Source organism: Colletotrichum karsti (genome assembly GCF_011947395.1).
Source record: "Colletotrichum karsti strain CkLH20 chromosome Unknown Scaffold38, whole genome shotgun sequence".
Lineage (NCBI taxonomy): Eukaryota > Fungi > Ascomycota > Sordariomycetes > Glomerellales > Glomerellaceae > Colletotrichum > Colletotrichum karsti.
Genome location: NW_024065938.1, coordinates 238,801 through 265,541, shown reverse-complemented (window position 1 = coordinate 265,541; position 26,741 = coordinate 238,801). Strand labels below are relative to the sequence as shown.

Sequence of the window (26,741 nt, the reverse complement as noted above, 5' to 3'; positions counted from 1 at the left end):
GCACTTGCAAGAAGAATTTTCTAAGATTCAAAAACCTTGCAATATTCAATTTCCCAGACAGGATTTAAACTACGCGCTGGCTATGCGGGGTAGACGAGCTGGTTGATCATGTGGGGAGGTGACGATCCGATCTGGACTACCGCTCTACAATGTTACCCACCATTGTGATTAGCCATTTGAATTTCTGCTGCTCAATACAACGCAGCAAATTAACCGTCATCGGGTACCCTACCATTCGGCCGGCCGGCCGATTTGTGCGGTCCTCCACATTCAAGAGTCCGACACACATAGTCCGGAGTCCAGTGCTTCCTGCCCTGCTCCTTGACGGGGCCGAAAGAAACAGCTTGATCGGGAGCTGATTTCCCACCAGTGTGGTATCTCCTTCGACTTAGAAATGGTGCGAAATTTCCATCGGAGTATACCTTTCGGACCGGTAAGCTCTGCGTTCCTGCCTGTGTGACGTAACCCTTTGGTTCAGAGGCAATCTCATGACACGTGCGGCGTATCTGCAGTGACTTGAAGGCATCACCACCAGGCGAATGATTCATCCGACTGGCCCGTCAGCGCGTGCTCATTATGCGACTTTGTCAAGTTCGCGTATGTCTATCGCGATGAACCCACATGGCCTTCTACATATAAGTTGTTTTCGTATCCTTGAAGCTCAAGGAAAGGAAGTAAGCAGTCATCTCCAGCTCAGTAAACTCAGACTGTCGACTCTTGCATCATGAGGCTTCATTGGTGCACCTTCATTGCTCACGCCATCCTGGCGCTCTGCTCCATTGTTCCCCGCCAAGATGTTGGCCGTTCCACGTTCAATTTTAATTCGGACTGGCGTATCTACCGAGGAGAAATCGACGAACCTTACAAGATCGACTTTGACGATGGGGACTGGGAATCTGTTACACTCCCGCATGCATGGAACGAAGATGACGCTTTCAAAGAGGACATCAAGAACCTCGGAACTGGAATCGCGTGGTACCGCAAGGAGTTTACGCTCCCAGCCGGCTCCGATGACAAGAAGGTCTATCTGGAGTTTGAAGGCATTCGACAAGGCGGAGAGTTCTACTTCAATGAGAAGTGGGTTGGACGCAGTGAAAACGGCGTCTCGGCCTTCGGCTTCGACGTTACCGATCTCGTTCAGCTCAATGGTACCAATGTGGTCGCAGCCATGACCGACAACAGATGGCTCTACACCGAGAAGGAGACCGACACCAAGTTTCAGTGGCACGACAAGAACTTCAACGCCAACTACGGCGGCATCAACAAAAACGTCTACCTCCACGTCACCAACCCTTTGCATCAGACGTTGCCCCTGTACTCCAGCCTCAACACCACCGGAGTCTACGTCTATGCGGATGACATCGACGTCGCCAAGAAGTCTGCTACTATTCATGCAGAGTCAGAGGTCAAGAACGCCGCCTCTAAGTCTGCCGAGTTCGAATACCGCGTGACCGTCAAGAACCCCGAAGGAAAGGTGGTGGCCGATTTCTCAGGTGGCAAGCATACAGTAGCCGCCAACGAAACAGTCACAGTCAAAGCATCTCAGGAGGGCTCTAACCTCAATTTCTGGAGCTGGGGCTACGGGTACTTGTACACTGTAGACACGTCTCTGGTGGTCGATGGGAAGCTCGTCGACACTATCACTACCAAGACTGGCTTTCGCAAGACCGAATTCGCAGATGGCATGGTCAAGCTCAACGATCGGACCCTGCAGGTTAAGGGGTACGCCCAACGCACTACGAATGAGTGGCCTGCGGTTGGAAATGCTGTCCCCCCTTGGCTCTCCGACTTCTCAAACAATCTCATCCTTGGCAGCAACGGTAACTTGGTTCGTTGGATGCACACCGCTCCCTGGAGACAAGACGTCCTGTCTTGTGACCGCATTGGGCTGCTCCAGTCCGTTCCAGCCGGGGACTCGGAGAAAGATGCCGAGGGTCGGCAGTGGGAGCAGAGAGTTGAACTCATGAGAGACGTTGTCGTCTACTACCGCAACAACCCCAGCGTCATTTTCTACGAGTCTGGTAACGAGGATATCAGCGAGGAGCACATGTCAGAGATGAAGGCCATTCGAGACCAGTTTGATCCCAAAGGCGGACGTGCAGCTGGCTCTCGCGAGATGCTCGACAGCACCGTTGCCGAGTACGGCGGTGAAATGCTTTACATCAACAAAGGCGCCAACATCCCTTTCTGGGCTATGGAGTATTCTCGGGACGAGAACCTACGGAAGTACTGGGACAACTACACACCTCCCTACCACCCAGACGGCGAAGGACCTCTGTACAACGACGCGGACGCAAGCGCATACAACCGGAACCAGGACTCAATGGCCGTCGAAAACGTGCAACGCTGGGTCGACTACTACGTCAACCGTCCCGGAACGGGCAAGCGAGTCAGCTCTGGAGGTGTCAACATAATCTTTTCCGACAGCAACACCCATCACCGCGGTGCGGAGAACTACCGCCGCTCAGGAGAAGTCGACGCGATGAGAATACCCAAGGATGCGTACCACTCGCACCGCGTCATGTGGAACAACTGGGTCGACTTGGAGACCACCGACATTCATATTGTCGGCCACTGGAACTACAACGAGACTACGGTCAAGAACATCACTGTTGTCTCCAGCGCGGCGAAGGTCGAGCTCTTCCTCAACGACAAGAGCCTGGGCTTCGGCATCCAGTCCGACGTTTTCCTCTTCACATTCGTCGACGTCGGTTGGAAAGCCGGTACTCTGAAGGCTGTCGGCTACGATGACAAAGGCAAGAGCGCAGCGACGGATGTCAGAGAGACTAGCGGGACGCCAGCCGCGATAAAACTGACATCGAAGATTTCCCCTTCCGGATTCGTTGCTGATGGTGCGGACCTGGCTTTGGTCGATGTCGAGGTGGTTGACTCCGAGGGCAGAAGATGTCCGACTGCACTCAATCTCATCCAATTCAGCCTTGACGGGGAGGCTACTTGGCGCGGCGGTATCGCCCAGGGCGACGAAAATTACATTCTCTCGAAAGATCTACCAGTCGAGAACGGCGTCAACAGAGTTATGATCAGGTCTACCACCAAGGCCGGAAAGATCACCGTAGGAGCCACTTCTGATGGCCTGAAGGGAGCCGAGGTTCAACTGGAGACTAAATCGTTCAAGACCGAAGGGGGACTCGCTGCATCAATTCCCGGTGCCGATCTTGCTGCGAGCTTAGCCCGAGGGCCGACGCCGAAGGGCGAGTCTTACAAGGAGAAACGCATCGCGCTTGAAGTTTCGAAGGCAGAGGCAGGCTCTTCGGTCGATTCGACCCCGGAAAGGTCGTACGACGACAACGAGTTGACCTCATGGACCAGTGAGAGTGATGAGAGTGTTGCCTGGATCAAATACAGCCTAGCTGCGGAAGCAGAGGTCTACTCGGTTGTGCTCAAGTTGAAGAACTTCAACAAAAGCACCTACGACCTGAAGATCCAGGTCGGCGACAATGTGGTTTGGGAGGGAACTACCAAGACAACTTTGGGTTATGAAATCATCGAGTTCAAGCCAACCCTTGGGTCGACGGTTACAATCACGAGGACCGACGGTGCTTTGGCAATCACCGAGGCGGAGCTTTACGCGCCCGTCGACTGAGTGCGTAAAATAGGGGGTTTATTTCGATATCTGTTGATCTCATGACGTCCTTTCCAAGGCAAGATTGGTAGTTGCAGTGTGTTATTCAATTTTTTCTAAATAGTTTCCACGATATGTGGACAGCCCCACGCTCCTTATAATTAACAACCACCTTATGTTTCCAATGTAGGAATCTGAATGAGATTGTAGTGAGTTGCGTGAAATGATGTCTGTCTATACAACGTTGATGTCATTCGTTCTCCGCCGTGGAGAGACCGGGCCTTAATGGCGGTTGCGTTGTCGGCTCCGATCTTCCAACTCGCTCCGAGCCGGCCCCACTCCGAGGCCGTGCCCCCGATTATCGGCTTAGATGCAGGCGTTGTGAAGAGATATGCGAGTCCGACCCAGCCCTCCTTACCTAGGCACACGTGTTTACGTGACACGTGCCAAGTAATCTTGTATCATCCCATTCACTTCAGTTAAGAACAACGAGACTACGTTGGTGTTATGTGTAAATGGAACATGGAAAACCACGAAATTAGAGGCTAGATCTCATGACTCATGGGTGGTAATGCCACAAGGCAATCCCAATATGCATCTCCGGGAACTTGACACGCAGAATCCGGTCTACATAGCTTTGTGGCAGGAGTAAATCTATGAAAACAATATCGCGTGGTCGTGTCTTGGTCGAATCTTCCAACCGTCTGTTATGGGAAGGATCAAGCCTTTTCCAAGCGAAAGATTTAAACGTAAGAGTGAAAGGCATTGCGAGCCGAGGACATAAAAGCCCACACCACCGGCTTTTCCGGTCCTTCTCCATATATAAATGTCCGCAAGCGCGCCTGAAGCGGAATATGAAGGGTCTTCCTCGGACACGACCCAGAATCTCGGTATGTGGGAGCAGACCAAGTTCAGCAAAGCAGACAAATTCCTTGATATGAGTCCCTGTCTCCGACGTCCACCACGACCCACATGAATCTCGCCTTCGGTCACCTTCCATGCTTAAATTCGCCTTGCGAGATTCATGGGACGAACGCGGAAAAGGAATTTAGCTCGCAGATCCCTGCCCTTCGCCCATGAAAAACGGCAACTTGAAACGAATCGGCGCAGGGGTTAATCTTTATCTCGAGCATCACCATTCCCACACGTGTATATTCCGCGATGGGGTCCGGTGTCTACGGGTCCCGCGTGTCGTGGGCGGGCTGCGCCGCTTGTTATCGTAGGCCCATCGCAATCATCTACGTGTGTGCCGGTGGATATCGGGAGCATGGCAGATTCTGCGTGTGATCTCCGATTCTGGACCTTGGAAAAAAGAAAAGCTTGAAGTCTTGGCACAGTCGATGGCACAGTATAAGTGTGCGGCCGGCGGGCTCTCCGTTGCATTCGATGGCACTCTCGGAACCAGACTGTCGGGCAGCCTTGTAGCGTTATATCGTCTGAACTCTTCTGCCGATCTGTTTTGAGATCTGCATGCCCTTCGTTGATCAGCATGAAGTCGTCCACTCTTTTCGGTTTCGTTTCGGCCCTCGCCCTGGCCAGTGCATCGCCGTTTGCGCGGAATGGCACGTACTCTAACTCTACTTGCACTTCACTCAACCAGAGAAAGGCATGGTGAGTGACTTCAGACCCGCCACATACGTCTAGACGAAGACAAGTCGATAGATAGGGCTGACATTGTTTCATTCCAGGCACGCTCTCAGCAATGGCGAGAAGTCCGACTACCTGAAGGCGGTCAAGTGCTTGATGACATCTCCCGCCAAGAGTGGCATTACTGGTGCTCAAACTAGATGGGATGAGCTGCAATCTTGCCATGTTGAGCAGTCCAACTTCATCCACGGCGTCGGGTACGTCCCATCACTTCATATCGCCAGAGCCCAACACATTAGACTAACACCCCGCCTAGTGCTTTCCTTCCCTGGCATCGCCTTTTCCTCCGCCTCCACGAGGTCCTCCTCCAGAACGAGTGCGGCTACACCGGTGCCCTGCCCTACTGGGACGAGCAGCGTGACCTCGAAGTCCTCGGAAACATCGAGAACGCCTCCGTCTGGGGATCGGACGAGTTCAGCTTCGGCACCAACGGCGTCAACACGACAGACGGCGTCAACTGCGTCGTGGACGGTGCTTTCGCCAACACCACGCTCCGCATGGATCAGGTCTACGGCGTGGACTACTACGACGAGTACTGCCTGTCCCGCCGATGGAACCAGACGGCCTGGGAGTTCGCCAACCAGACGAACGTCGACACGTGCTTTGCCAAGGACAACTACAACGACGCCAACTTCTGCTACGTCGATTCACCTCATTCATGTGGACACTTGGCCACCGGAGGAACTGTAAGACCACCTGACCCCAGTCTTTCCAGAGGGCTTTACTGACGTTGCAACCTTGACAGATGGAGAACCAGAATGCCAGCCCCGGCGACCCCATCTTCTTCCTGCACCATGCCAACCTCGACCGCCTCTGGCAGAAGTGGCAGGAGGCTAATCTGACTGCCCGACTCACGGACATGAGCGGCCAGATCATCCCTCCCGCGTTCATCATGGAGCAGAACAGGTGGTTGTACCCGTCCAAGGCGTACACGGACTACGACGGCGACGCGGGCAACGAGACCACCCTGAACCACGTCCTCTGGATGGGCGGCATCATGCCCAACAAGACCATCGCCGACGTCATGGATCTCAAGGGAGAGGTCATCTGCGCCGAGTACCTCGATGCGGACTACTGAGAACTCCTTCGGAAATGGCTGCGAATAGACGCGGCGCTGTATGATAGACATGGAGCGGAGGTTGTAGATATGGGACTTTGATGATACCACATAGACTTTAGATCAAAAGATAGAATTAGATGCATTTTAGATGAAACGCTGTTGCTGTTCTTTCTTTGACAGCTTTCGTTGATTAAAATAAGATTGGGCACTCAAATCCTGTGGAGCTTAAGTTGCTGTTGGGGGTTAATGAAAGTTTGTTTGACTCTGGCAAATATCTTCTTCTACGTTGTGCATTGTCTGCTTCATACAGTTCATCGCTAGAGTGCCGCGCGTGAGGGGCTTTAACATGTCTCAAACATAGTATTAGGATAATGTCTTAGCATTTATCACAAGTAGTGAAGGACTGCGGGTTCACGACCAATAGATGACTTTAGGTGAGATAAAACAAAATAGTATTTAAAGTCTAGAAATCCCCCACTCTAATAACCATACCATCTAATACAATTAAGAAACTAATATTGAGATCTGAAATAGTGGCGTTTGACAGAAATGTTTGAGACAGCCGTCAAAGTCTGGTGTTTGAAGTTTAAGTTGATGTGATGAAGATCTGATTTGAGAACTGCTTAAGCATGGCAGAAGCTCCAGCTGCTCTCAATGCCCCAGGAGACACCGCCGGAGACGGCGGGCTGGTAGGAAGCAGCGGAGGGAGCATACTGCTGGCTGAAGAGGCTGCAGTACGTGCCCTTGGCGACGCCGTTCTCCTTGACCATGAAGGCGTTGAAGAAGTTGCACTTGAGGGGGCTGTAGCCGAAGAAGCTGGCCCAGGACATGAGGCCGACGGAGAAGGAGTTCTTGGCGTTCTGGGCGGCGGCGTAGGAGGCGCAGACGCCGGCGTCGAAGGGGCCGGGGAAGAACTGCTGGCCGATGCAGGTGCTGGGGTGGTTGTGGACGTTGCCGCCGCAGCTCTGGGGGTTGGTCCAGCCGGAGGGAGTGGCGGGCTGCGTGTTGTTGGTCTTCTCGTAGCCGTTGGAGGCGGTGACGACGACCTCGAAGCCGCTGCGGCCCTGGCCGGTGTTGGTGGCGGCGGCCTTGTCGACGCCGGAGCCCCAGAGGGTGCACTTGTAGTTGGAGATGGAGGACGGGTTGGTGCAGGAGCAGCCCTCGGGGTTGATGGAGGGGTCGCGCTCGATGTAGATGTTGATGCCGGTGCAGAGGTCGGTCTTGTCGCAGAGGGCGGCGCACTGGGCGACGTCGTAGCTCTTGAGAGTGTAGAGTCCCATGTAGCTGTTGGCGGTGACGGCGGCGTTCAGGTCAGTGAAGGTGGCCTCGTATCCAGAAGGTGCCTGCGCATTCTTGGCAAGGTCGTGGAAGGGCTGGTAAGCCAGGAAGGCAGCGGGAGTGTCAGGCTGCGAGACTTGAGCGCCGTAGCCTATGAAGTTGGTTAGCGATGAGAGTTCGGGGAGACTTCTAGGCAGAGGGTGGAGGAAACATACCATCGGGCTGAACAGCGCAAGGATCCTCGGGGTTGATGAATCCGCAGTAGGTACCGACTTCGTAGGGAGCGGAGCAAGCAGAAGCAGTGGTGAAAGCATTGGTGTTAGTCCAGCTGATAGGCGTGCAAGTCGAAGGAGCGGACGTAACAGCCGGGGCCGGAGTGGTGACCGGAATAGACGTGACTGCGGGGACAGACTTGGTCGGGGTGACGATGACGGCCTTGGCCGACGAGGTGGCACAGCTGGTGGATGCCGCAGCCTTGGGAGCTGAGGTAGTAGGAACACCCCATCCTCCAGATCCGTAACCGGAGCCACCGCTGTTACCGCACCAGCCGATGCCGAAGAAGCAGAAGGTACGCTTCTCCAGATCGCGGGCAGCGACAGACTGAGTAGCACTGGCGGATGCTACAGCGGTCGCCGCAGCGGAGGCGATCGAGGAAGCGGCAGCGGCATTGTAGACACCAGTCTGGCCGGTGGCAGTAGCGGGAGGGCCGGAGAGAGAGACACCGGTGGCGGAAAGAATGGCCGCGAAGTTGATGGGCTGGACGGTGGGGGAAGCAGTTCCAAGACCCGCGAGGGCAACGAGAACGAGAGTGTTAAGCATTTTGATGGTTGCTTGGCTCGAATGGGTGGAAAGGCAGAGAGTGGAAGATATCCTGACGAAAGAATGCAGTCAAGAGATTGTTGTGTCCAGTGAGAGAAGAGATCGAAGCTGATGAGGTGAAGAGAAAAAAGGTTGTTGATCTGCGGACAGATCTCGTCCTTATAACCACATCTCGGTGGACGACTGCGTCCTAGACGTCGCGACTGTTGACGATCTCGAGTCGAGTTTTGCCCTTTGTCGCGTCTCTCGGCACAAAGATGCCGATTACTTCTTCGTACATCTCCGAGCGCTCCCAAGATCGTGGGTTTGTCACCACGTAGCTCGAGTTGCTAGATGTCATAGCTCTGAGCGAACGGTGAGCCCGGTGTCTGTCGAATCCACTTTGTGGTGATGTTAGGTCGACCAAAGATCAAGACCACAAAGTCTAGGGCGATATCATGGTGCTCCACTGTCGAAGCACTTTTGCTAGCTACTTGATTCATTCGGCTAACGGCAGTTAAGATTGCGTTTGAAGCAGCAGTCTCTCACAAAGGAAAACGGGTAGAAGTTTCAACTCTGATGTTTAGTATTCTCAAAGTCTGCTTTGTTTGGTGGTACCTGACTAGGCGAGCGAATCATGCTAGCAGCGGGAGTGGTTCGAGATGGCTTTCTCTAAACCCATCTAGAAGGCGCTAAGGGGGTAACTCGGGTTTGTCGACGACGCTTTGATGTGTGTTCATTTTGGGGATAAACGCGAGAAGACGCGAGGGTAGGACGAGAGTCGGTGGCCCAACATGACTAGCGACTGAAGATCCCCTGAAAAATGTCAACAGGGCGACGTGAGCTCGTACTTGTGCACGAGAATCAGATGTAGCTTCGTAGCCGTGCGACTGACGACCCAGGAAATCCTTCGTGACACATAGCAAGCTTGGAAGCACATAGCAGAGGACTTGCTACCCTAGACCTGGCATACGTTGACAAGAGGATAGTAGCTGCAACCGAACTCGGGATCAGACGACCTGATGATCGCAATCTGTCGTTGTACCCGACCACGAGGAGAATGCCATCTGGTCAGGCTCTCCAATGTGCTCGGAGAAGCTCCGAATGCTTGCTTGGCATAGAAAGAGCCTCAACCTTTGCTCAGAAAGTATGGCGTCGGTCTCGAGTACGGCATGCCGGCAGTGGCGGCTGATGGCGTTGCTCAAAAAGGATGAAGCCTCAACTGCGGCTTTGTCGAACGGCGGGCCGTCGTCGCCCCAGTGATGGCCGCGCGTCAACAACTGTGGCTGCCGAGGCCGAGGAAGCCGGATGACGACTTGGCTGGTCATGAGCTGTACGGTAAGAGTACGCAACCCTACCTTACTTGATGTGTTCAAGTCCGAGGAAAAAAGTGCATCCTTCAGTCCTGTCAAGGCCTACCGAAACTAGGCTAAAGCCACCGTACTGAGGAAGCTTAGTCCGTAGCTATTTATGGTGTTGACAAAGGCGGCTAGTTGCTATCGGCACGACACAACAAAGGGGTAGTGTGGTCGAATTGAACGACATCCATTGCATGACAAGGGATGCCTCACCTGAAGCCCAGAAACTTCATTGCAATGGCAGGAAACGCTGCTAGCAGGGAATTAACCCTCAATGGCGAGAAACAGGCGAATATGAAGGTATTCAGAATTCTGCAACGACGCGAATTTGGTGATAGAATTGGGTTGCTTCGGACTGAGCTGGTTGTTATTGTTACTTGTTTTCCCAAGATACGCAGGAATAGACTGATACCAATTCAGGTTCAGGCTTTCCTGCGAGCTCTAACCCGCGGGTTTCCCTGATGTCATGCGATTCAAGTGGCCATCTTGCCAAGAGTGTCTTCCATCTACCCGTACTTAGCAAGTTGCCAAGATCCACGCCGACCCTGCTGTCAGTCGTCCCTCCTCTTGGCGTTAAGATAGCTCAGATATACTCCAAACTACTTGGGAAATGGCGAGGCGGAGCTGATGATCACGACAGGGAGGCATCAGGCGGAGGCTGTCAAAGAACGTTGTCAGAGTGTGGCCCAGCCTCGAATTCGGACAAAACCTACCTCTGTAACCATCGACATTCGATGGCCGATTCTGTGGAAAGCCAGGGCGCTGCATCGTGCAACGTTACTGCGAAAGCAATGCGCTGATCCTCTCGACGAGAGGGTACGCAGCGCGGGGTATCATAGCATGTCTTCGTCTTCGTCATAATCGCCATCGCCGCTGCCGCGCTCCTCCTCCTCCTCACGTCTGCTGGCCTCAGCACTCGCGCCAATCTTTCGCACGCCCTCTATGACGTTCAAGAAGAAGCCGCGGCTCTCAGCCAGCTCCATGGCCCCGACTCCGCGGAGACTCATGACGCCTGCCACTTCGCTCAGGTCCTCCGTACTCTTGCGCAACTTCGCAGAGCGCACCTCCTGGAGGTCTCGCAGGAGTGATCTAACTTCGGAGGGAGATGGTATGTCGTCGATGGCGTGGGCAAGCAGCATTTCCGCAAGCTCAAACCAGTGATAAGGTAGGGCGCCCGATGGGGCATCAGCCGTACATGAGGGTAAGAACGGGGCCGAGAGCGTCTCGTCGGTGCTTGAACCGTATCGTCGGGCATTGCCAAAGGCGTCGGCTCGTGCAGGGGGCGGTGGGGGCGGTGAAAAGGCGTCGGGTTCGGTCGTCGTCTCGTGGTAAACGATCTTGGCTAGAGAGGTAGGATGGAGCCATGGAGGAGGGACGATATTTGCTCGACGCTGTTTCTTGAGGAGGAGGGCAAGCCACATGGGCAGGTTGGCGCGTGCCGGTGGTCGTAGGGCTGGTGTTGCACCCTGTAGGAAGGACGAGCACGTCAGCAAAAGCAAAAGATGGGATCGCGACGCGTCGCGGGGGAGGAGGGGCTCACACTTAGCAGATCGATACTCTCTAACCGTTGGCGTGGTACGATTGTGACCAGCTCCATTTCGCATAAGAATGCGACTTCCGCGGGTACGAGACCCGAAGGCAAAGGCAGGGCCATGGTGTGTCGCGATTGCCAGCCTCGATATGATGTCGAGTTAGAGCTTCAACTCCAGGTAGGTACCGCGTGACACGGTTTGGCAATTCGCGTAAGGCGGGGGACCAGGAGTGTGGAATCAGGAATTAACCGGCCCGGCACGCACAGGGCGGGGCACCTGCAGATGGCCATCAAGCGGTACGTACCGATTCCGGAGTCGGGCTGCAGCACAGGCCCACTACAACCCCGAAGGCCCCACACTGGGCCGGATCCTCCGTGCCGTCTACCAGGAAAACGGGCTTTGCGAACGAAACAAGGTTCGGCGTCCAGATTAAAAAGAACGGAAAAGTCCCAGCCAGCCTGCCAGGTAGTGTCGGTCGGGTAAGGCGACGGAGTAATGCATAGCTGAGTTCTGCCCTACCACACGAGCTGATAGCCTTATCTGGACCGCCGCTGTGGATTAATATCTCATCTGGGCTTGGCCATATTAGATGGCCTGACGCGTTCCAGGCCTGCATCTAGACCCCCCCGGCGAGCCGGCGAACCACCGGCGAGCTGCAGCATCGTGACCTGAAGATGCATGGAGGGTCCAGACTCGAACATTCCCATCCCGTGTTTCGAAATTTGCATGTAGTCATTGATTGCGCCAAGGACCGGGAATTGAAAGGCGGTAGATGGCGCTTAAATCCGCAAGAAACACCCCGAGTTTCCATTTTGATTTTTTTTTCTCTTCCCTTCCAAGAGTCGGAAGCTCTCCGGTAATCCGCGCTAGCCACCGCGTGAGGCCACAATACGATCCCCGTGAACCAATGACATGCAGCACCTTCCAGGCTTTTCCGTCCAAGATCATTATGTAATCGTACCTGAGAGATCTGTGTCACCTCATCTACCAAGCAGAGGAAACCTGCTTTCCTCAACGGTTGCTACTCAAGAATTGCCGATCCCACCCCCTTCCCACAGCACAAGAACCTCCCTGGTCGGGATCCTCCGACGTCTCGTCCCATTCAGAGTTCACAGGCGCGTTGCATCTCCACCGTTTACCACTCCGTATTTTCATCGCGGCGGACGGAGCACAGTCGCCCTCACACAACGGACGGTCAACGGAGCCATCGCCCAAGAAGAAAGACAGCCCGGCTAGTGCGGGTTGCCGTTTTGGTTCTCGCCTCTTCTGCTGCGTCGGCTGCATGGGGGGCCTAGGGCGGTAGCCTCATTCCATTTCCTCGGTTCGGTGACCAACATCGCCAACAGATGTGACCTGGGATCAAAACCTCCGTATTCCAACATAAGCGAATAAAGACTTGGCTGTGTCCGAGTCATTCAATGACGAATCACTCTCACTCTGCCCGACATCTCGTCCGAAGACAAGCCGCCTACCCCGGCTGCCGAGTACAGAATCAGGGAGGATGTAAAGGAGAGAAGGGAAACTGCAAGGATCTCCTCAGGCTACACCTACTACGCAGTCCGCTGTGCTGAGGTGCGTCCACGGCCACAGCTCCAAGTCCAGCCCAATCTGCCGTGTCCGTACCCCACCATCATTCAACAAGCATCCTGCTCTCTCACAGTGCAGTGCTGCTGCTGCTGCTGCTGCTCTCGCTCTCGAGACATTTCCACGTCTTGAGGGGAAGTTGGTGGCGCACGTCGTCTCCGCCTGCCTGGCCGCGGCCGCTACGGCCGCCCTCATTGGGACTTTCGTTGCTGCAGGAAAGGCGGTGGCCTAGACGTGGTTGTCTTTCCTTGGACTACTCCGAGGTTCATGTGGAGTTTTTCAGCTGGCATTGCACATCCATCACCGCTCAGTCTCTCTTCCATCAGTCTTTCTTCACATACCACGCGTGGCGGCCCGATTCTGCGTCCAATTGTCAGGGGTGGCAGTTCCTGACGGCCAGCCACGCCCTCTCTACGAGCGTAATTCCATGGTGGAGCTCCTCTGACCTACAGTAGTGTGTCCCCGGCATGGCATCGGCGTTGAAGCGGTCATCAAGCCCTGCTGCTGTTGTTGGTGGTTAACGACGTCTCTCTCCGCATTATCTTCTGGCTGGGAGTGAGACCCCATTGATCGGAAGGGGTAGTTTGCCGCGGCGCCATCAAGAGTCTCCTAGGGCTCTGGCGCCGCAACGTCGTTCCAAAAGAGGGTTGTTCCTGTGCCGATTTTTCTCCACCAACGCCCAATAGCCCTACTACCTAACGTCGACTCGAAGTTTGTTCAGTCGTTCCTGGGAGCAGATTGTCTGCTTCAGGCTACTGTCAAAACTTCGGCCATGGCATTACCAGTACCATCTGGTAAAGTCGAATTCGGCCAAGCCGAGTTCGGCAAAATCGCTTTCAACAAGCCGTGCAGCACATGTCGACGCCGGAAGGTGAAGTGCAACAAACAACTGCCCTGCGATACCTGCGTCAAGCAGGGCGCGGCGGCAACCTGCGCCTACGATGTTCCAAGAGAAGCCACTCCCGAAAGTCAACAACGGCTTCAAGAACGAGTCACGCGTCTGGAGAAGGAGATTGAAGAGCTGAAGGGGATGGCAACTCGAGGTGAATCACTAAGAGCACCAAAGATTCCACTTCTGTCAACAACTCCGTCAAGCCTCAGCGAATACAATGTCGAAGAATCCATGGCCGGCGACCCGGGAATCCAAGTCGACGACGAAAACGTATCCTTCTATCTCGGTCCGAATTACTGGCTCAATATTCAAGACTACAACTACGAACCGCGTCATCTGTATCGCATCGAATCCGACAAAACCGGCAGAAATCCGGACAGTCCTACTGCTTGGCCAATTGGTAGGAATCCAGCACTGCCGGATCTTTCCCACATGCACCTCGACCCCGAAAAGGAAGATATCTTGACCGACCTCTTCTTTGCACATGTCGAGCCTTTTATCAGGATGTCTCACGATACTTACTGGCGGCAGCAAATCACGGATTTCCGCGTTGGCGTCAGCAAGATCCCCGTCGACGTGGAGGCTGCCATGTTTACGACGCAGACGATGACAGTTGCAGCTATGCCAGCCAGTGTCATACAAGAAAGACTCGGAAAAGCCAAAGAAGAAGTTCTACGACACTTGCAAGAGGCTTCCCAACTGGCATTAGAGCGGGCAGATATTCTGCGTAGCAGAAAGCCGCTTGCATTTATTGCTCTGTTATACCACATTGTTGGTTACTTCTTCAATTCTTGTTCAAACCATCATCCTCGCAAGTTGATCCCACTGACATGTTTTAGCAAATGAAATTCGTCGTTGGTGACGGCGAAATCGCAGCCTCGCTGCTTGGGTTGGCTGGCCGCTTCGGAACGCGGATTGGACTGCATCGTGATCCAAGTCATTATCCGACATATACGCCGTGGGTTACGGACGTGAGACGAAGGATATGGGGTCATTTCGAACTATTGGACAGTCCAGTGTACAACCTCGAAGGCGCTGATTCTGGCCTACCGTTTATATCCGATACCCAGCCTGCTGCGAATGCGAACAACAGCCAGTGGACTCCGACGAGATTTGCCAAACCGAGCTCTGTTCCTCCGGATATAGAAGGAATTACAGACATGTCCTTTGTTCTCGTGCGAAACTGCCTCTGCAAAACGATGCAGTCTATCACCAGGAGGCGGAATGGCTCCAGCCCCGAAGAATTAAGTCGAATTGTCGACCAGACTGACGGCTTTCTGATGACGAAATTCATGAGTCATGTTGTTCCGACGAATCCAAGTCATGCTCTTCTGCTTTCTTGGTACAGAGGTTCGATGAGGAGCATGAGGCTTCTTGTACATCAGCTTCATGCCCAACGCACAGTTGGCCAGGACCCCGAATATCGTGCTAAGTATGCTTGACATCAGCAGGAGTGGCTCAGTCCATCAAGCTAACACTTATGTGCACAGGTATTACCAGGAGTGCGTCGAAATCCTAGAAGAGATAGAACAGGGCGAGATTATTGCAGTACAAAATCATTGGGGTTGGCTTTACCAATGGCCAACCACACCTTGCCTGATATACCACGTCCTGATAGGTCTACGTGATCAGTCGAACCACCCAATCACGGACCGAGCCTGGCGGCAGATGAACGTAGTCTTTCGAAGACATAACAACGATAACATCAGCATGCGCAAGTTTGCTGCCTGGCGAGTCATCGAAGAGTTGTGCGAAGAAGCTATGCACTATCACAAACAGAGATCACACCAAGGAGCGTGGTACACCCGGAGGCTCGGTGACATGAAGTCTGGGCCGGTAATGAGTGCGAAGGGAAAGGAGCCGCTGTCGCTGGAGAATGCGACCATTGACGACATTCTCGGAGACGTACGAATGTTTGGACAACCTAGCGCCTCCCATGGAAACATTGTCAGTGGTTCTAGCTATTTCGTTCCACAGCAAGCCTTTCCAACTACTGCTTTCGCTACATGGGCACAGCCTAGTCAGCCTGCTGGACATCACGCATTCCCGGTAGATGCGCAATCGGAAGAGGAGGAGGACGACGACGATGAGGAAGAAATGTGATCAGAGACAGGGGCCTTGGAGATGAGACTAGTATTCCGTGGCATTACTAGGACTACAGTTGCGAACTACAAAGGCAGCAAGTTGCAGCATTCTCAAACCTCACTTCAACAATACCCAGCCAAACCACTTTCAACAACAGTATATACAGATGGAGAATTTTGCATGGCCAGTTGAAGCTTGGGTACTAGCTCATTAATGCTTACTGGGCCGGTGAGTCCTGGTGTTTCCAAAAGCCCACCCATCTGTAACTCAAAATTAGCCAAAAGCCAAACTCAATGAAGACCTTCTAAACTCACATTGACTAGCCACGTAAATGTCGATGTCCAACTCGTCGGCCCAGGACCAGACCAAGTTGGGGTTCTTAAGGAAAGCCCTTCCGACGAGGACAGCGTCAGCTTGTCCATCGGCCAGAACCTCGCTCGCCTCCTTGCCAGTGGCGATGCCACCGACAGAACCGACATAGGTCCCGGTGCCCGCAACGGCCTTCTTCACGGCCGCGGCGAGATGGGCCTGGTACTTCGGTCCAGCCTCGACCTTCATCCGCGCGTCGTTGGCCCCCGCGGAGACATCCAGAAAATCGGCACCCTTGTCCGCAAGGATTTTGGCGAGCCTAGTGGCTTGGGTGATCTCCCACTGCGGGATCGACGGGTCGTGTTCCAGGTAGTCGGTAGCGGCCAGGCGGACCAGGACGGGATAGTCCTCGGGGACGTTGGCGCGGGTCAGCTCCGTCAGCTCGACTAGCAGACGGACGCGGTTCTCGAAGCTGCCGCCGTACTTGTCGGTCCTGTGGTTCGAGGTCGGGGACAGGAACTGGTTGATGAGGTAGCCGTGCGCGGCGTGAATCTCGAGGGTCTGGGTGGATACGGTTAGCCGCCGGCTGTGAGACAATAATCAAGTCCACTCGTCATCAACTTACATCGTAGCCGATCTTAACGACTCGCTTTACCGCCTCAACCCACTGGGTCTTGAAAGTCTCAATCTCGTCTAGGGTCATTTCCTTGGGCACGTAGGTCGCCTCTGTGTAGGCCTCTGCAGAAGGTCCGATGACTGTCTTGGGCCATCCTCGTCCCTAGACCAAGTCAGCGAATACGTCTCAACGGGACTCGACACCAGTCACATACCTTCTCCCCAGCGACAGCCTTCCGGTCGACCCACGGCGCGATGGTACTAGCCTTGCGCCCGGCATGTCCAATCTGCGCCCCGATGAACGCGCCCTGGCTGTGCACGAAGTCAATCACCTCCCTCGCGGCCTCGGCCTGAGAATCGTCCCAGATCCCCAGGTCCTCCGGCGAGATGCGGCCCTCGGGCGTCACGGACTGGACCTCCGTCAGGACCAGCCCGGCGCCGCGCGTGGCGAACCCGCCGAGGTGCGTCGTGTGCCACGCGGTCATGCGCCCCTCGTCCGCGGAGTACTGGCACATGGGCGACACGAGGACGCGGTTGTGCAGCGTCAGGCCGCGCAGCGTGAGCGGGGAGAAGAGCGTGCCCTCGGGCTGGGGATCCCTGGCCGTCCCGGCGGCCGGGTGCTGGAGCGGAGTGAAGTACGGAACCTTTGGTCCGGGCGTTATGTTAGTTACATGTAGTCTGGGCTGGGTCCGAATACGGGGATTGCATATGTGGTAGTTTTCGCGTGAATCAAAAGACGTACGTTCTTGGCCCCCTCGTTGATGAGATAGGTTTCAGAGACTTGCAGGGCTCCATCGACCGGAGCCTGGTCCGCGCCTTGGGGAGCTTCGACTCTCGTCATTTTCGATCGATCCGGTGGGGGTTGTTTAGGATTTGGGGTTGGAGGCGGGAGGGCAATTGTGGGATGAACGATTAAAGCTTGGTCTCGATAGGAGCAGCGGGCCGGTGGGACTTTGGATATTGCTTTAAGCCATTCTGTGATGCTTCAAAAGATGCCGTCTGAAACTTGAGCGAAACGGCGAAGACTTTATATCTAGTTTGCTACTCCTTTTGAGAAATCGTGAGATTTGATGCTATCTGAGAGACGGCGAAGGAGTTGAGCCGCACGGAGCTGATTAATGCCCTCAACCGCCGACATGTGAGAAATGTCGGCGGTTTGCGTCTGTCATCGGGCCAATTCTACAGCTTGCAATGCCGATGACGCCACAGGCGCGGAACTACGCGAGAGAGTGAGAGAGCATTCCTTTTTTCCGACAAGTCAGCCGTTTGCGGTGCTAACCCCTGTTCCGTGGACGGATCACAAAGGATTATGCGTTCGTCTCACCCAGACTGCATAATATCGTCGCCCTTGTTATGACATTGTGTACATAAGCAGACCATAAGCAGAGGGCGTGGCATTTGCAAGCAAGCAAATACACGAACCGTCTTTCGTAACCCCTTCTTGGCTTAGCTGCTTACGCAGGGTACTTTAGCATATGTACGGATACGTTGCGCGGTTAAAAATGTCAGCGGGATTAGTCAGTGTGGGATTGGGTAAGTTATCGCGAGTACGAAGAGACGTCGAGAAATCCGAGCGTCTCGCTGATGATACGGGAGAACGACCAGATGATGGGCAAAAAACGTACGGATCCGAAACCGTGCTGCACCCGAGAAAAGAGCGAACGCGACGCAGCACCGATATCCGTACAACTCGGTGAGAGAGTGAGACAAAAACACTACCCGCAACTCGTGCGAGGGGGGAACACCTGCACGAGAACTCCAGCGCACTAAAATTGCCGCATTAAAAAGAATTTAAGCTCTACCCGTGCAGGACGCCGCGCCTCGCTTCGCGTCTGAGTGGCTTGCTCGCACATGCACAAACTGATTGTGATGTGCAGCCGGGCGGCGTGTCGTGGCACGGTGGGCATGCGGGTGAACTGGCAGGATTGGGACCCCCTGTTCCGCGGGACGCGGGCTAATATCGAGGGTCGTCGCGGTTCGGCGGTTCGCCGACTCGCCGACATGCCGCGTGGGTCTGCGGGAAGATGGGCCGGGTGCCGATCTGGGGGGGGGGGGGGCTGGGAAGTCGGAGGTGATTAGTTGTATGTCTCACAGTTTCTGGGGAGTGGAAGAGTTGGTTGACGAAGAGGAGCTTTGTTTTCATTGGGTATGTTTCATGTTATGCAGTTGAAATACAGAATCACATTTACTGTACGTTGAGTTATCTCGCAAGCTTTTCTTCGCATTAGATTGTCGCATGTGGCCTCAATGAGTGCGGGTGGGAAAAAGAGTGTTGTGGAGATGGCATCTAGAGAATTGATGTATGTCGTACAACTTCCTCACATGCTATGTAACCAAAGCCCTGGCCAAGTACGTGCGTTCCCACCCAAATTTGTAACAACAAAATCATTACGTGAATTACTCAATTGAATGCAGGAAACCTTTGCTGTAGAAAAGTTGACTTCCTCACTCCCAAGGCGAGACCTATCGTGGTTGAACACATTTACTTGCAGAGACAGTATGTGAAAGAGATACGATAGTAAAAGGTTTCGACAGTTGACCTGAAATTCAAATCTGATATTCGAGTTGAATACAGCGTGTGTTCCACGACAATATCCACTGAAAGGTTGGCAACTTGAATGGGTGTTTTGCAGATGAAAGAACTATGCGCTGCTCTCACGAGTCTAATCGCGCAACCTTGCCAATGATAGAAAGGCTATCTCAGGGACTCCAAAGGCATTTCGAGTAGTTTGAATGCAGGACAATTCGACCTTTTAGGGTTTAAGCATATCAGGCTGTAAAAAGAAGTTTCATCCTATTGGGTGATATGTTGACGCTGCCTCTAAGTATTTTTGGTTATTAGGGATTGCATTCCCGCTAGTTTACAATTTTGATCTAGCGCTAGTAACCTTTCGGAAGTGATGAGAAAGCCAGAATAGACAGTGTCGCGGGCATCAGCTAGAGGGGAAATGTCTCTACTCTATCACATGCCTGAACCGGTGACAGAAAGTCAATGGCACCAACATGACACTTTACAGCTTCAAACAACACTATAACTTCATCCGAAGTATTCATTAACTCTCACCTACGACGTTGGCGGAACCTCATTCAATGTCCGAGCGATTTCTGAGTTCATCTTCTGTTTAAGGTGTGCTGCTCTAATAACTACCTTGTGTTTTAAGTGAAATTATAAACTATGCTTAGTATAGGCGTTAGAAACTTGTGCGTTTTTATTACATGTAGAAATAGGCTGGAAACTACAAGTTGACTACAATATTAAGGTTGAACAAAGACCTGTTTGTAATCACTATCATTTGTCACATCTTGCCTCCCAATATACCCTGTGAAATCCTCATGACGTCCGATTTCAACGACCATGAACCCGCTCTATTTCCTTCAGAATCGTCATTGGATGTTTACAAGTTGACCTGTGCAGTTCTGATTAGGAATGAGACAACCGAGAGAGCCTCAGAAGCCTAGAAAGCAACGACCTCCTCACTTCTGAGTCTTCTTGTTCAGTCGAGTAGAACCGGCGGTCTAAGTCCAAGTCTATAGCTCGGCTATCAAGCCAGCGGCGACCTCCATAGAAGAATTTGGCGGCAATGTAGATGACGATGCCAGCTGGCACAGAGACGTAGGTTGAGAAGAAGGTCTTCGCCGACGTCTCACCATTGAACGGCCAGACTGCCAGATAGAACTGAACAACGGTCAAGATAACGCACCACGCCAGTCCCCAGTAAGCAGCCCATGGCCACGTTCTGGTCCTCCATGGTAGGTCTTCAACGCGTCTTCCTTGCACTTTCCAGGCGTGTCGCATACGGATGTGCGACAGGCAGATCATCGACCATCCGAAGAGCGTGAAAAGCGAGACCAAATTCGAGAGCCAACCAAAGACTTCCGCTCCCGTGTGACTTACGTTTAGGTACGAGAGACCGCCCCCAATTAGGAGTGTTGGCACCAGAGTAAACCACGGACGACCCCATTTGTCAGCTTTCTTCATCCACTACTCGGAACGGTTAGAAAAGGAAAGTAAGGAGGGGTTTCGAGACACATCAGCTTGGAGATCACTTACCGAAGGCGCCATGCTGATCTCAGCGAGTCCTACCAGAGTACGAGAACCTGCATATGCGTTGATACTGCCGGAAGATAATACCGATAAGAATATGACGGCGTTCATCATATGGGCAAGCGGCTCGAGGCCTGCGTTCCTGAAGGCGATGACGAAGGGAGAGGCGTCGGTAGCATGAGCCCCATTGCCGAAAAGACTGGGTTCCTTTGGAGACACAGTGATCGTGATCATCAAGGAACCCATGAGATAAAACATCGCAAGCCGGAGAGCAATGGATCTCACCGCATTAGGGACGGCCTTCCGTGGGTTATCGAGCTCAGCCGCGACCAGGCCAGTCGTTTCGGAACCCGAGAGCGCGAAGATGCACACGGGCATGACGGTAAGGAATCCCTTGAATCCGTTGAGGAAAGGTGCTTCGCTCCAGTACCGAAAGCCGACGACTTCGTGGTTCGGAGCGCCGCCCGCCGAGATGACGATCGAAGCAATAATGACGACGAATATCCAGCCGAACTTGATGGCTGCCATGATGACCTCGACCTCGGCGAAGACGGTGACTGCACCGACGTTGATGAGGGCAATGACGACCCAGAATATTGAGATCCATGCGAGCTTCGGCACCGAGGTGTTCCAGAAGGACAAGACCGTCACGATGCCCTGGATCTCGTTGGCGACGGCGATCCAGTAGTTGAACCAGTAGCACCACCCAAGAGCGAAACCTGCGGCTGGATCGACGAATTTGTTGGTCCACTGGACGAAGGCTGAGGGCAGAGGATACATGACGGCCATTTCTCCAATGGACTGTGAAACTGCCCACACCATAGAACTAGCGATGATGACTGTAGATCTTGCTGTTAGTTGTCTTGAGCGCACATCATAATTGCGATCCGGGAGGGCCTAAAAGACTCACATCCTATGAACAAGGCAGCCGGCCCACCTGCAATGAGGCCTTTCCCGCTTCCGAGCCAGAGGCCCATTCCGATTGAGGAGCCGATGCCAATCATCGTGATGTGACGATTGCCCAGTCGTCTTTGCAATTGAGAATCGGCCCCGTGGTCGACCTCGACGATGCCGATCTTGTGATCCGACTCATGTTCACGCCGTCCCACCTCGACGTCCTCCTGAGATTTGACCTCCATACTTTGCGCGGCAGGAAATCGCGGCGTAAGACGTTGCAACTCGGCCAATATTGCCAAGCTTTTCTACGATACGAAAGGACGTAGGCCGAGTGGAACGGGAAAAGGGCTGACGACGAGGAGTGAGGACATCAAATAGCGAAGTTGACGTTACATAGGTACGAAAGTAAGATAAAAGCTAAGAAACTTTGAACCTTGGGCATTGGATACAACCCAACGACCTCCTGGCTTCCTCCGACCAAGCTTTGCGGGGTTGGATCATGAGCTCCATCACCCGGGGTTGAGGAGCCGGCCCGGAGAGGGGCGCGATAAGGAGATTGCCGGCTTCCAGGTCCGGCTGCAAAGATAAGGAATAGGCCTTGATGGGGGTTGAGATAGGTGAAATACTATCAGGCAGTGGAGAGCTGCATAGATAGATGATAAACTCAATGGATATGTTGTACTATTTTAGAATCTTCATACTAGCCTCCTTAAACTCCAGTCCATTTCAGAATCGTGACAAACTTGCTCCCAATAGGCCTCTTCGCCCATGTGTCGTCTGCGACTGGATCTTCAACGACATCCTTTCTCGGGGGTATCGATATTAATCCGGACGCCTTACAACCGAAAACTCCAATATCCAATCGTTGAACCGAAACGCGAGAGCAAAATCATTCCCATAACTCCAAAATCACACGCTGTCCCCGAGTCGTGCAAGAATCCGCCGGCCACCACTGCAAGGTGTCTGGTGGCATGGCCCGTCAATCACGTTTTCAATCGCCCGACGGACTCATCCGTCAATGACACGTGGAACCATCCCCACCGTCGCCGGTATTTTGGGTCGCACACGCAGTATCCGCCGAACCGTGGTCAGGAGCGCTTGCGCTGCTTGATCCTGCAGCCTCCCCGCCAGAAAAAGCCCCAGCAATGGGCGCGTAACCCAGCGTGTTGTCGTGGTTGTAGTGGGAGGCCGAGGGTTCGTTTGAGATCGGGGCGCCGTCGCCGCCGTCGGTCTTTGCTGATGTTTTCTGGAGATCTTCATCCGACTTTTGGTACTTCGGCTTGAACTCTAGTTCCTCCTCGTCCCAGCCCTGGAAAACGGGGTCGTCGAGTGTGAGGGCTCTCGGCCTGCCCGCCCAGGTTTGGCGTTGTTTCTTTACTCTGAATGGGTTTCGCATTGTGACAAGTTTCGCGGGATTGGTTCGCAGTTGAGACTGTCGTTCTGAATGGTTTGCGAGATGGGTCCCCCTCTCTCCGATGATGGGTTTTGGTTGGATTTCGTGATTCCAGAAAGAAGAAAAGAGGAAACGAGACAACCTCTGACCACATTGCGCGGGAGGCAGCCTGAATATGAACTGCTGAATCGACTCTGGACAGGGGTGGCTGAGCCAGTTCGCAATGCTGTGCCGCCGCCCGGTTCAGGGTTCAAGATATGCCCCAATCTCTTCATGAGGGGTCAGAAAATGGCGCCTTTTGATGGCTCAGCCCACTCCACGTGCTCTCAACAATGCAGAAGGTCCAATCAAGCATCGGTCCCCCGGACAGTTCGTGATCGATGCCCGGAGCTCGACGATAAGCCCGCCGGGGTTCACTGGTCACGCGTAGGGCTAGTGAGGAATGATCCCTGCTTCAGCTGACCCAGGCTTCTCGGTTCGCCCTCCAGCAGAGAGCCTGATCAGGGAGGGCCCCGGCGCTTCCGGACCGTTGAAGGGTCAGTCATATTGCGATTCCATCAGAGAGAAATGAAATAAGCGCCGCGATGGTCGGCTTGGTGATTGAGACAAGTCGAATCTCGTCGCACAGGCCCATCCCGACCATGGGGTCGGAGGCCTTATTATGTGGATAATCTGCATTCATGTACAATTGGGGGCGAAAAGTTGGTATTCAGAATGCCAGCACCGTGACGACAGCCATTTGACCGCCGCCTCTCCCAGTCGTGGGCTCAGTATCACGCGATGGTGGCGGCAACAGGCGAATGACACATAAGCCTTGAAATTGGCACTCGGTGCTCCCCGCATGGCCAGTCCGGAAAAGCTTTCTAGCTTGAAGTTCTACTACCTGCTTCAGTGAACATATGAGCTCAGACAGCTGAATTGTCGGTTCGACACGTCAACTTTACCAGCAACTTCTGTTCGTTCTTGTATATATTTAGTCAAGCAAGGCCTCTTTTGTATTTCAAAAGTGGGCATGAATTTAAATACGGCGTGGCCAGTTTCTCCCTGCAATACCTCCGAGCCTCCGTGTGTAAAGTGGGACTTCTCGGAGCGGAGCGGCGGACAAGGGCTCCGGCCATCCGCTTAAACCGCCCCGTTCTTGATAATTACATACCATCATTTGAATTGGTCAGCGTGAAATCAAGACATAGGTCGACCATCCAAGCATTGTTCGAACTCTCCTAGGTGATATCTCTTAGATCATGAGATCCAGAACAGGCTTGCATCTTACTATTGAACTTGTGTACATATGGTGCACTTCTAATATCACCTTTCAATCCTTGTACCCGGCTTAGGTCTCTGTACAGCTTCCCACGCTCCCATAATAAGCGTCGACGAGTCATCTTTATCCGATGAGTGACTGATGCCGTAGTTGATTTGCTTGTTACCCAAGGCTCTGAGCAGGCCATCAGCATCCGAGTTGGAGGCTGCCTCACGCAGATGGACCGGATCAAACGCCTTCGCAACCTCGAGTGGAGACATTGAAACTTTCCTGCCCAAGTCCGCAAAGCCGTAGAAGAGCGGTGTGATCAGCAGGCCGGTGATTATGGTGATGGCTACTGCCGCGTAAAGAAACGGATAATTGGCGACGTAGATGGCCGCCACTTCTTGCTGGTTTCCGCTGATCGGCTGTGTGTGATTGGCCCAGAGCGGCCTTGAATTCGGGAAGTAGATGGCCGCACGAAACATCAGGTCCCGCGTCGCCATGAAGACATCGTGACTCGGGTCTCCGAATATTTCGGGCAAAGACGTACCATTGCGCCAAAACATGACGTCGTATCCCGTAAGTCCGGTTGATTTCTGAGTCCAGGAGCCGTTGTTCAGCTTTACGCTGACACGAGAATCGAAACGTCTGCTGAGAAACGATGCGATGCCGCCGTAGGTTGAAGAGCCGTGTTCAGAAGTCACCAAGGGATCAACATCCGCTCGCATCTCTTCGATTGTCTCAGTAGAAACAACCCGGCTTTTGTCGAAGTCGTCGTACCCAGGAGTGTAACCGCCCAATTCCATCGAATCGTTGACAATCCTTACTGGATAGTCTACAGTTGCAGGGGTGATTGTGCATTCTCTGACGTTCAATCTCATACCTCGCTCACTGTCCGGATAGCCAGAGGTTGGCTTCCATACAGACTTGTACGTAAAACTCCGTGGCACATCCTTTGTCGCCGTGGTCATGTTCGATCCTTCAGAGCTAACCGTGTAATTTGGATATTCGCTGTACTCAAACTCACTGAGCAGGACGTCCGTGAAATTGTCAAAGTTGTGAGGGGAGGTGGTGAGGTCTTCGTAGTCGATGTAGGACTGTTTACAATCCCAGGACAGACCGGGTCCTCTTATCGTCGTATAACATGTGCCGTGACAGCCGTTGTAGTATGGATAGTCCGTGACAGAGAAGAAGCGGATGTTGTACTGCTGAAGGTATGAGGTGGCCGAGTTCTGGAAATCCCAGGTCGGAAATCCTATCGTCCGAGTTTCGTGATCCCAAACCCCTGAGTAGCCCCGAGGAAGAGACTTGGCGATTTTGACAGATCCAAAGTCGACATCTTCCGTATAAAATGTGTCAACGGCGGGCGTGAGTGCCCGTTGAATGAGGGGCGAGTTGATGGCAACGACCGTAGCCACAATGCTAGCCGTAGCAGCAAAGCTGGGGCCGCGGAGAATGCTCTCCTTGATGGCGTCGAAGAATCCTTGCCCAACGACCCATCGAGTGTGCAGGTCTCGAGCCGAGCTTGGCTTCACTATGCTCCTCCTCCACCAGGATACCGCGATGCCCTGGGCGAGCGCCATTTGGATGAGGATGTTCGCCGACGTGGCAACAACAGCCGATAATACGGCAGGCGAGACTTTCCAGTTCGAAGTCCGGGATCCGTCGGCGCGGAAAACGATGACGATCATGGTGCATGATAGGATCAAAGTTGTCGTAATAGCCAAGCCGGCCACTACGGGCACTCGCTTTCGGCGGCCGGTCTGCCACTGATGTGCCTGTTCGGCCGAATCGATTTTGATGCTCTTGTCATCCTGTTCTCTTTCGGAGACAAGTGGATCGTTGGCTTTCGGGTTTCCACCGCCTGGTTGGATAAACAGGTCTCCGAGCCATGCGTCGGTCTCATTGACTGCTGAGACGGGCTTTCGATGTTGTGCCATGAGGACGACGGGCACATAAGGGCGACGAGAGAAAAGAAGCGGGAAGTTTTCCAAGACTAGCGGGAAATCTTCTTTTTAAATGGGATAGGCAGCCATACAGGGGTCTCGGTATTGGACCGACATAAATGCAGGGGTATTTTGGGACTTTTGACGGATTTTATGGTGTTGGTGGCTTGTTGGATCAGCCAACTCGAAACCGCCAGCCTATTGGCAGGGGCTATGGCTGCGTTCCGCTTATTAGGCAGCGTAGGTAGCTAGGACTCGTAGCTGCGATAACATCTGAACAACACCAATTTTATCGCCGTTCCATAAGTAAATGCTGCCAAACGCTTAATACTTCGTGTTCCCATTATCTTGACTTCTTACCAAGATCATTGCAGAACATTGAGCGACCAGGTTGAAAGGGTGCCTGTTGAAACTATCAAAAGCGCTGCAAGACATGGGCCACAATATCCACACCTGTCAACTACACGGGCATCAAA

The 26,741-nt window shown here is 53.5% G+C and overlaps 8 protein-coding genes across 8 annotated transcripts; 3 read left to right on the top strand and 5 right to left on the bottom strand.

Annotated features, from left to right (window-relative positions):
- Positions 1–724: 724 nt before the first annotated feature.
- CkaCkLH20_10165 (putative cell-associated beta-galactosidase) lies at positions 725–3,604 on the top strand (the record flags this gene model as incomplete). Its single annotated transcript, XM_038892879.1, has 1 exon — positions 725–3,604. The coding sequence occupies one exon, from the start codon at positions 725–727 to the stop codon at positions 3,602–3,604; it is 2,880 nt and encodes a 959-aa protein (XP_038741799.1).
- Positions 3,605–5,072: 1,468 nt separating this feature from the next.
- On the top strand, positions 5,073–6,308 carry CkaCkLH20_10164 (uncharacterized protein; the record flags this gene model as incomplete). The annotated part of the gene is made up of 4 exons (XM_038892878.1): positions 5,073–5,194; positions 5,272–5,427; positions 5,487–5,916; positions 5,976–6,308. The coding sequence occupies 4 exons, from the start codon at positions 5,073–5,075 to the stop codon at positions 6,306–6,308; spliced, it is 1,041 nt and encodes a 346-aa protein (XP_038741798.1).
- Positions 6,309–6,913: 605 nt separating this feature from the next.
- On the bottom strand, positions 6,914–8,387 carry CkaCkLH20_10163 (uncharacterized protein; the record flags this gene model as incomplete). The annotated part of the gene is made up of 2 exons (XM_038892877.1): positions 6,914–7,719; positions 7,784–8,387. 2 exons carry the CDS (start codon positions 8,385–8,387, stop codon positions 6,914–6,916), a joined length of 1,410 nt encoding a protein of 469 aa, XP_038741797.1.
- Positions 8,388–10,557: 2,170 nt separating this feature from the next.
- CkaCkLH20_10162 (uncharacterized protein) lies at positions 10,558–11,145 on the bottom strand (the record flags this gene model as incomplete). Its single annotated transcript, XM_038892876.1, has 1 exon — positions 10,558–11,145. One exon carries the CDS (start codon positions 11,143–11,145, stop codon positions 10,558–10,560), a length of 588 nt encoding a protein of 195 aa, XP_038741796.1.
- Positions 11,146–13,612: 2,467 nt separating this feature from the next.
- Positions 13,613–15,835, top strand: CkaCkLH20_10161 (uncharacterized protein; the record flags this gene model as incomplete). Its single annotated transcript, XM_038892875.1, has 4 exons — positions 13,613–14,503; positions 14,572–14,980; positions 15,137–15,164; positions 15,223–15,835. The coding sequence occupies 4 exons, from the start codon at positions 13,613–13,615 to the stop codon at positions 15,833–15,835; spliced, it is 1,941 nt and encodes a 646-aa protein (XP_038741795.1).
- A 192-nt stretch (positions 15,836–16,027) lies between these two features.
- On the bottom strand, positions 16,028–21,925 carry CkaCkLH20_10160 (NADH: flavin oxidoreductase/NADH oxidase; the record flags this gene model as incomplete). The annotated part of the gene is made up of 7 exons (XM_038892874.1): positions 16,028–16,077; positions 16,132–16,687; positions 16,752–16,904; positions 16,957–17,385; positions 20,637–20,723; positions 20,793–21,625; positions 21,697–21,925. The coding sequence occupies 7 exons, from the start codon at positions 21,923–21,925 to the stop codon at positions 16,028–16,030; spliced, it is 2,337 nt and encodes a 778-aa protein (XP_038741794.1).
- A 773-nt stretch (positions 21,926–22,698) lies between these two features.
- Positions 22,699–23,079, bottom strand: CkaCkLH20_10159 (uncharacterized protein; the record flags this gene model as incomplete). The annotated part of the gene is made up of 1 exon (XM_038892873.1): positions 22,699–23,079. One exon carries the CDS (start codon positions 23,077–23,079, stop codon positions 22,699–22,701), a length of 381 nt encoding a protein of 126 aa, XP_038741793.1.
- Positions 23,080–24,381: 1,302 nt separating this feature from the next.
- Positions 24,382–26,259, bottom strand: CkaCkLH20_10158 (uncharacterized protein; the record flags this gene model as incomplete). The annotated part of the gene is made up of 1 exon (XM_038892872.1): positions 24,382–26,259. One exon carries the CDS (start codon positions 26,257–26,259, stop codon positions 24,382–24,384), a length of 1,878 nt encoding a protein of 625 aa, XP_038741792.1.
- Positions 26,260–26,741: the final 482 nt, after the last annotated feature.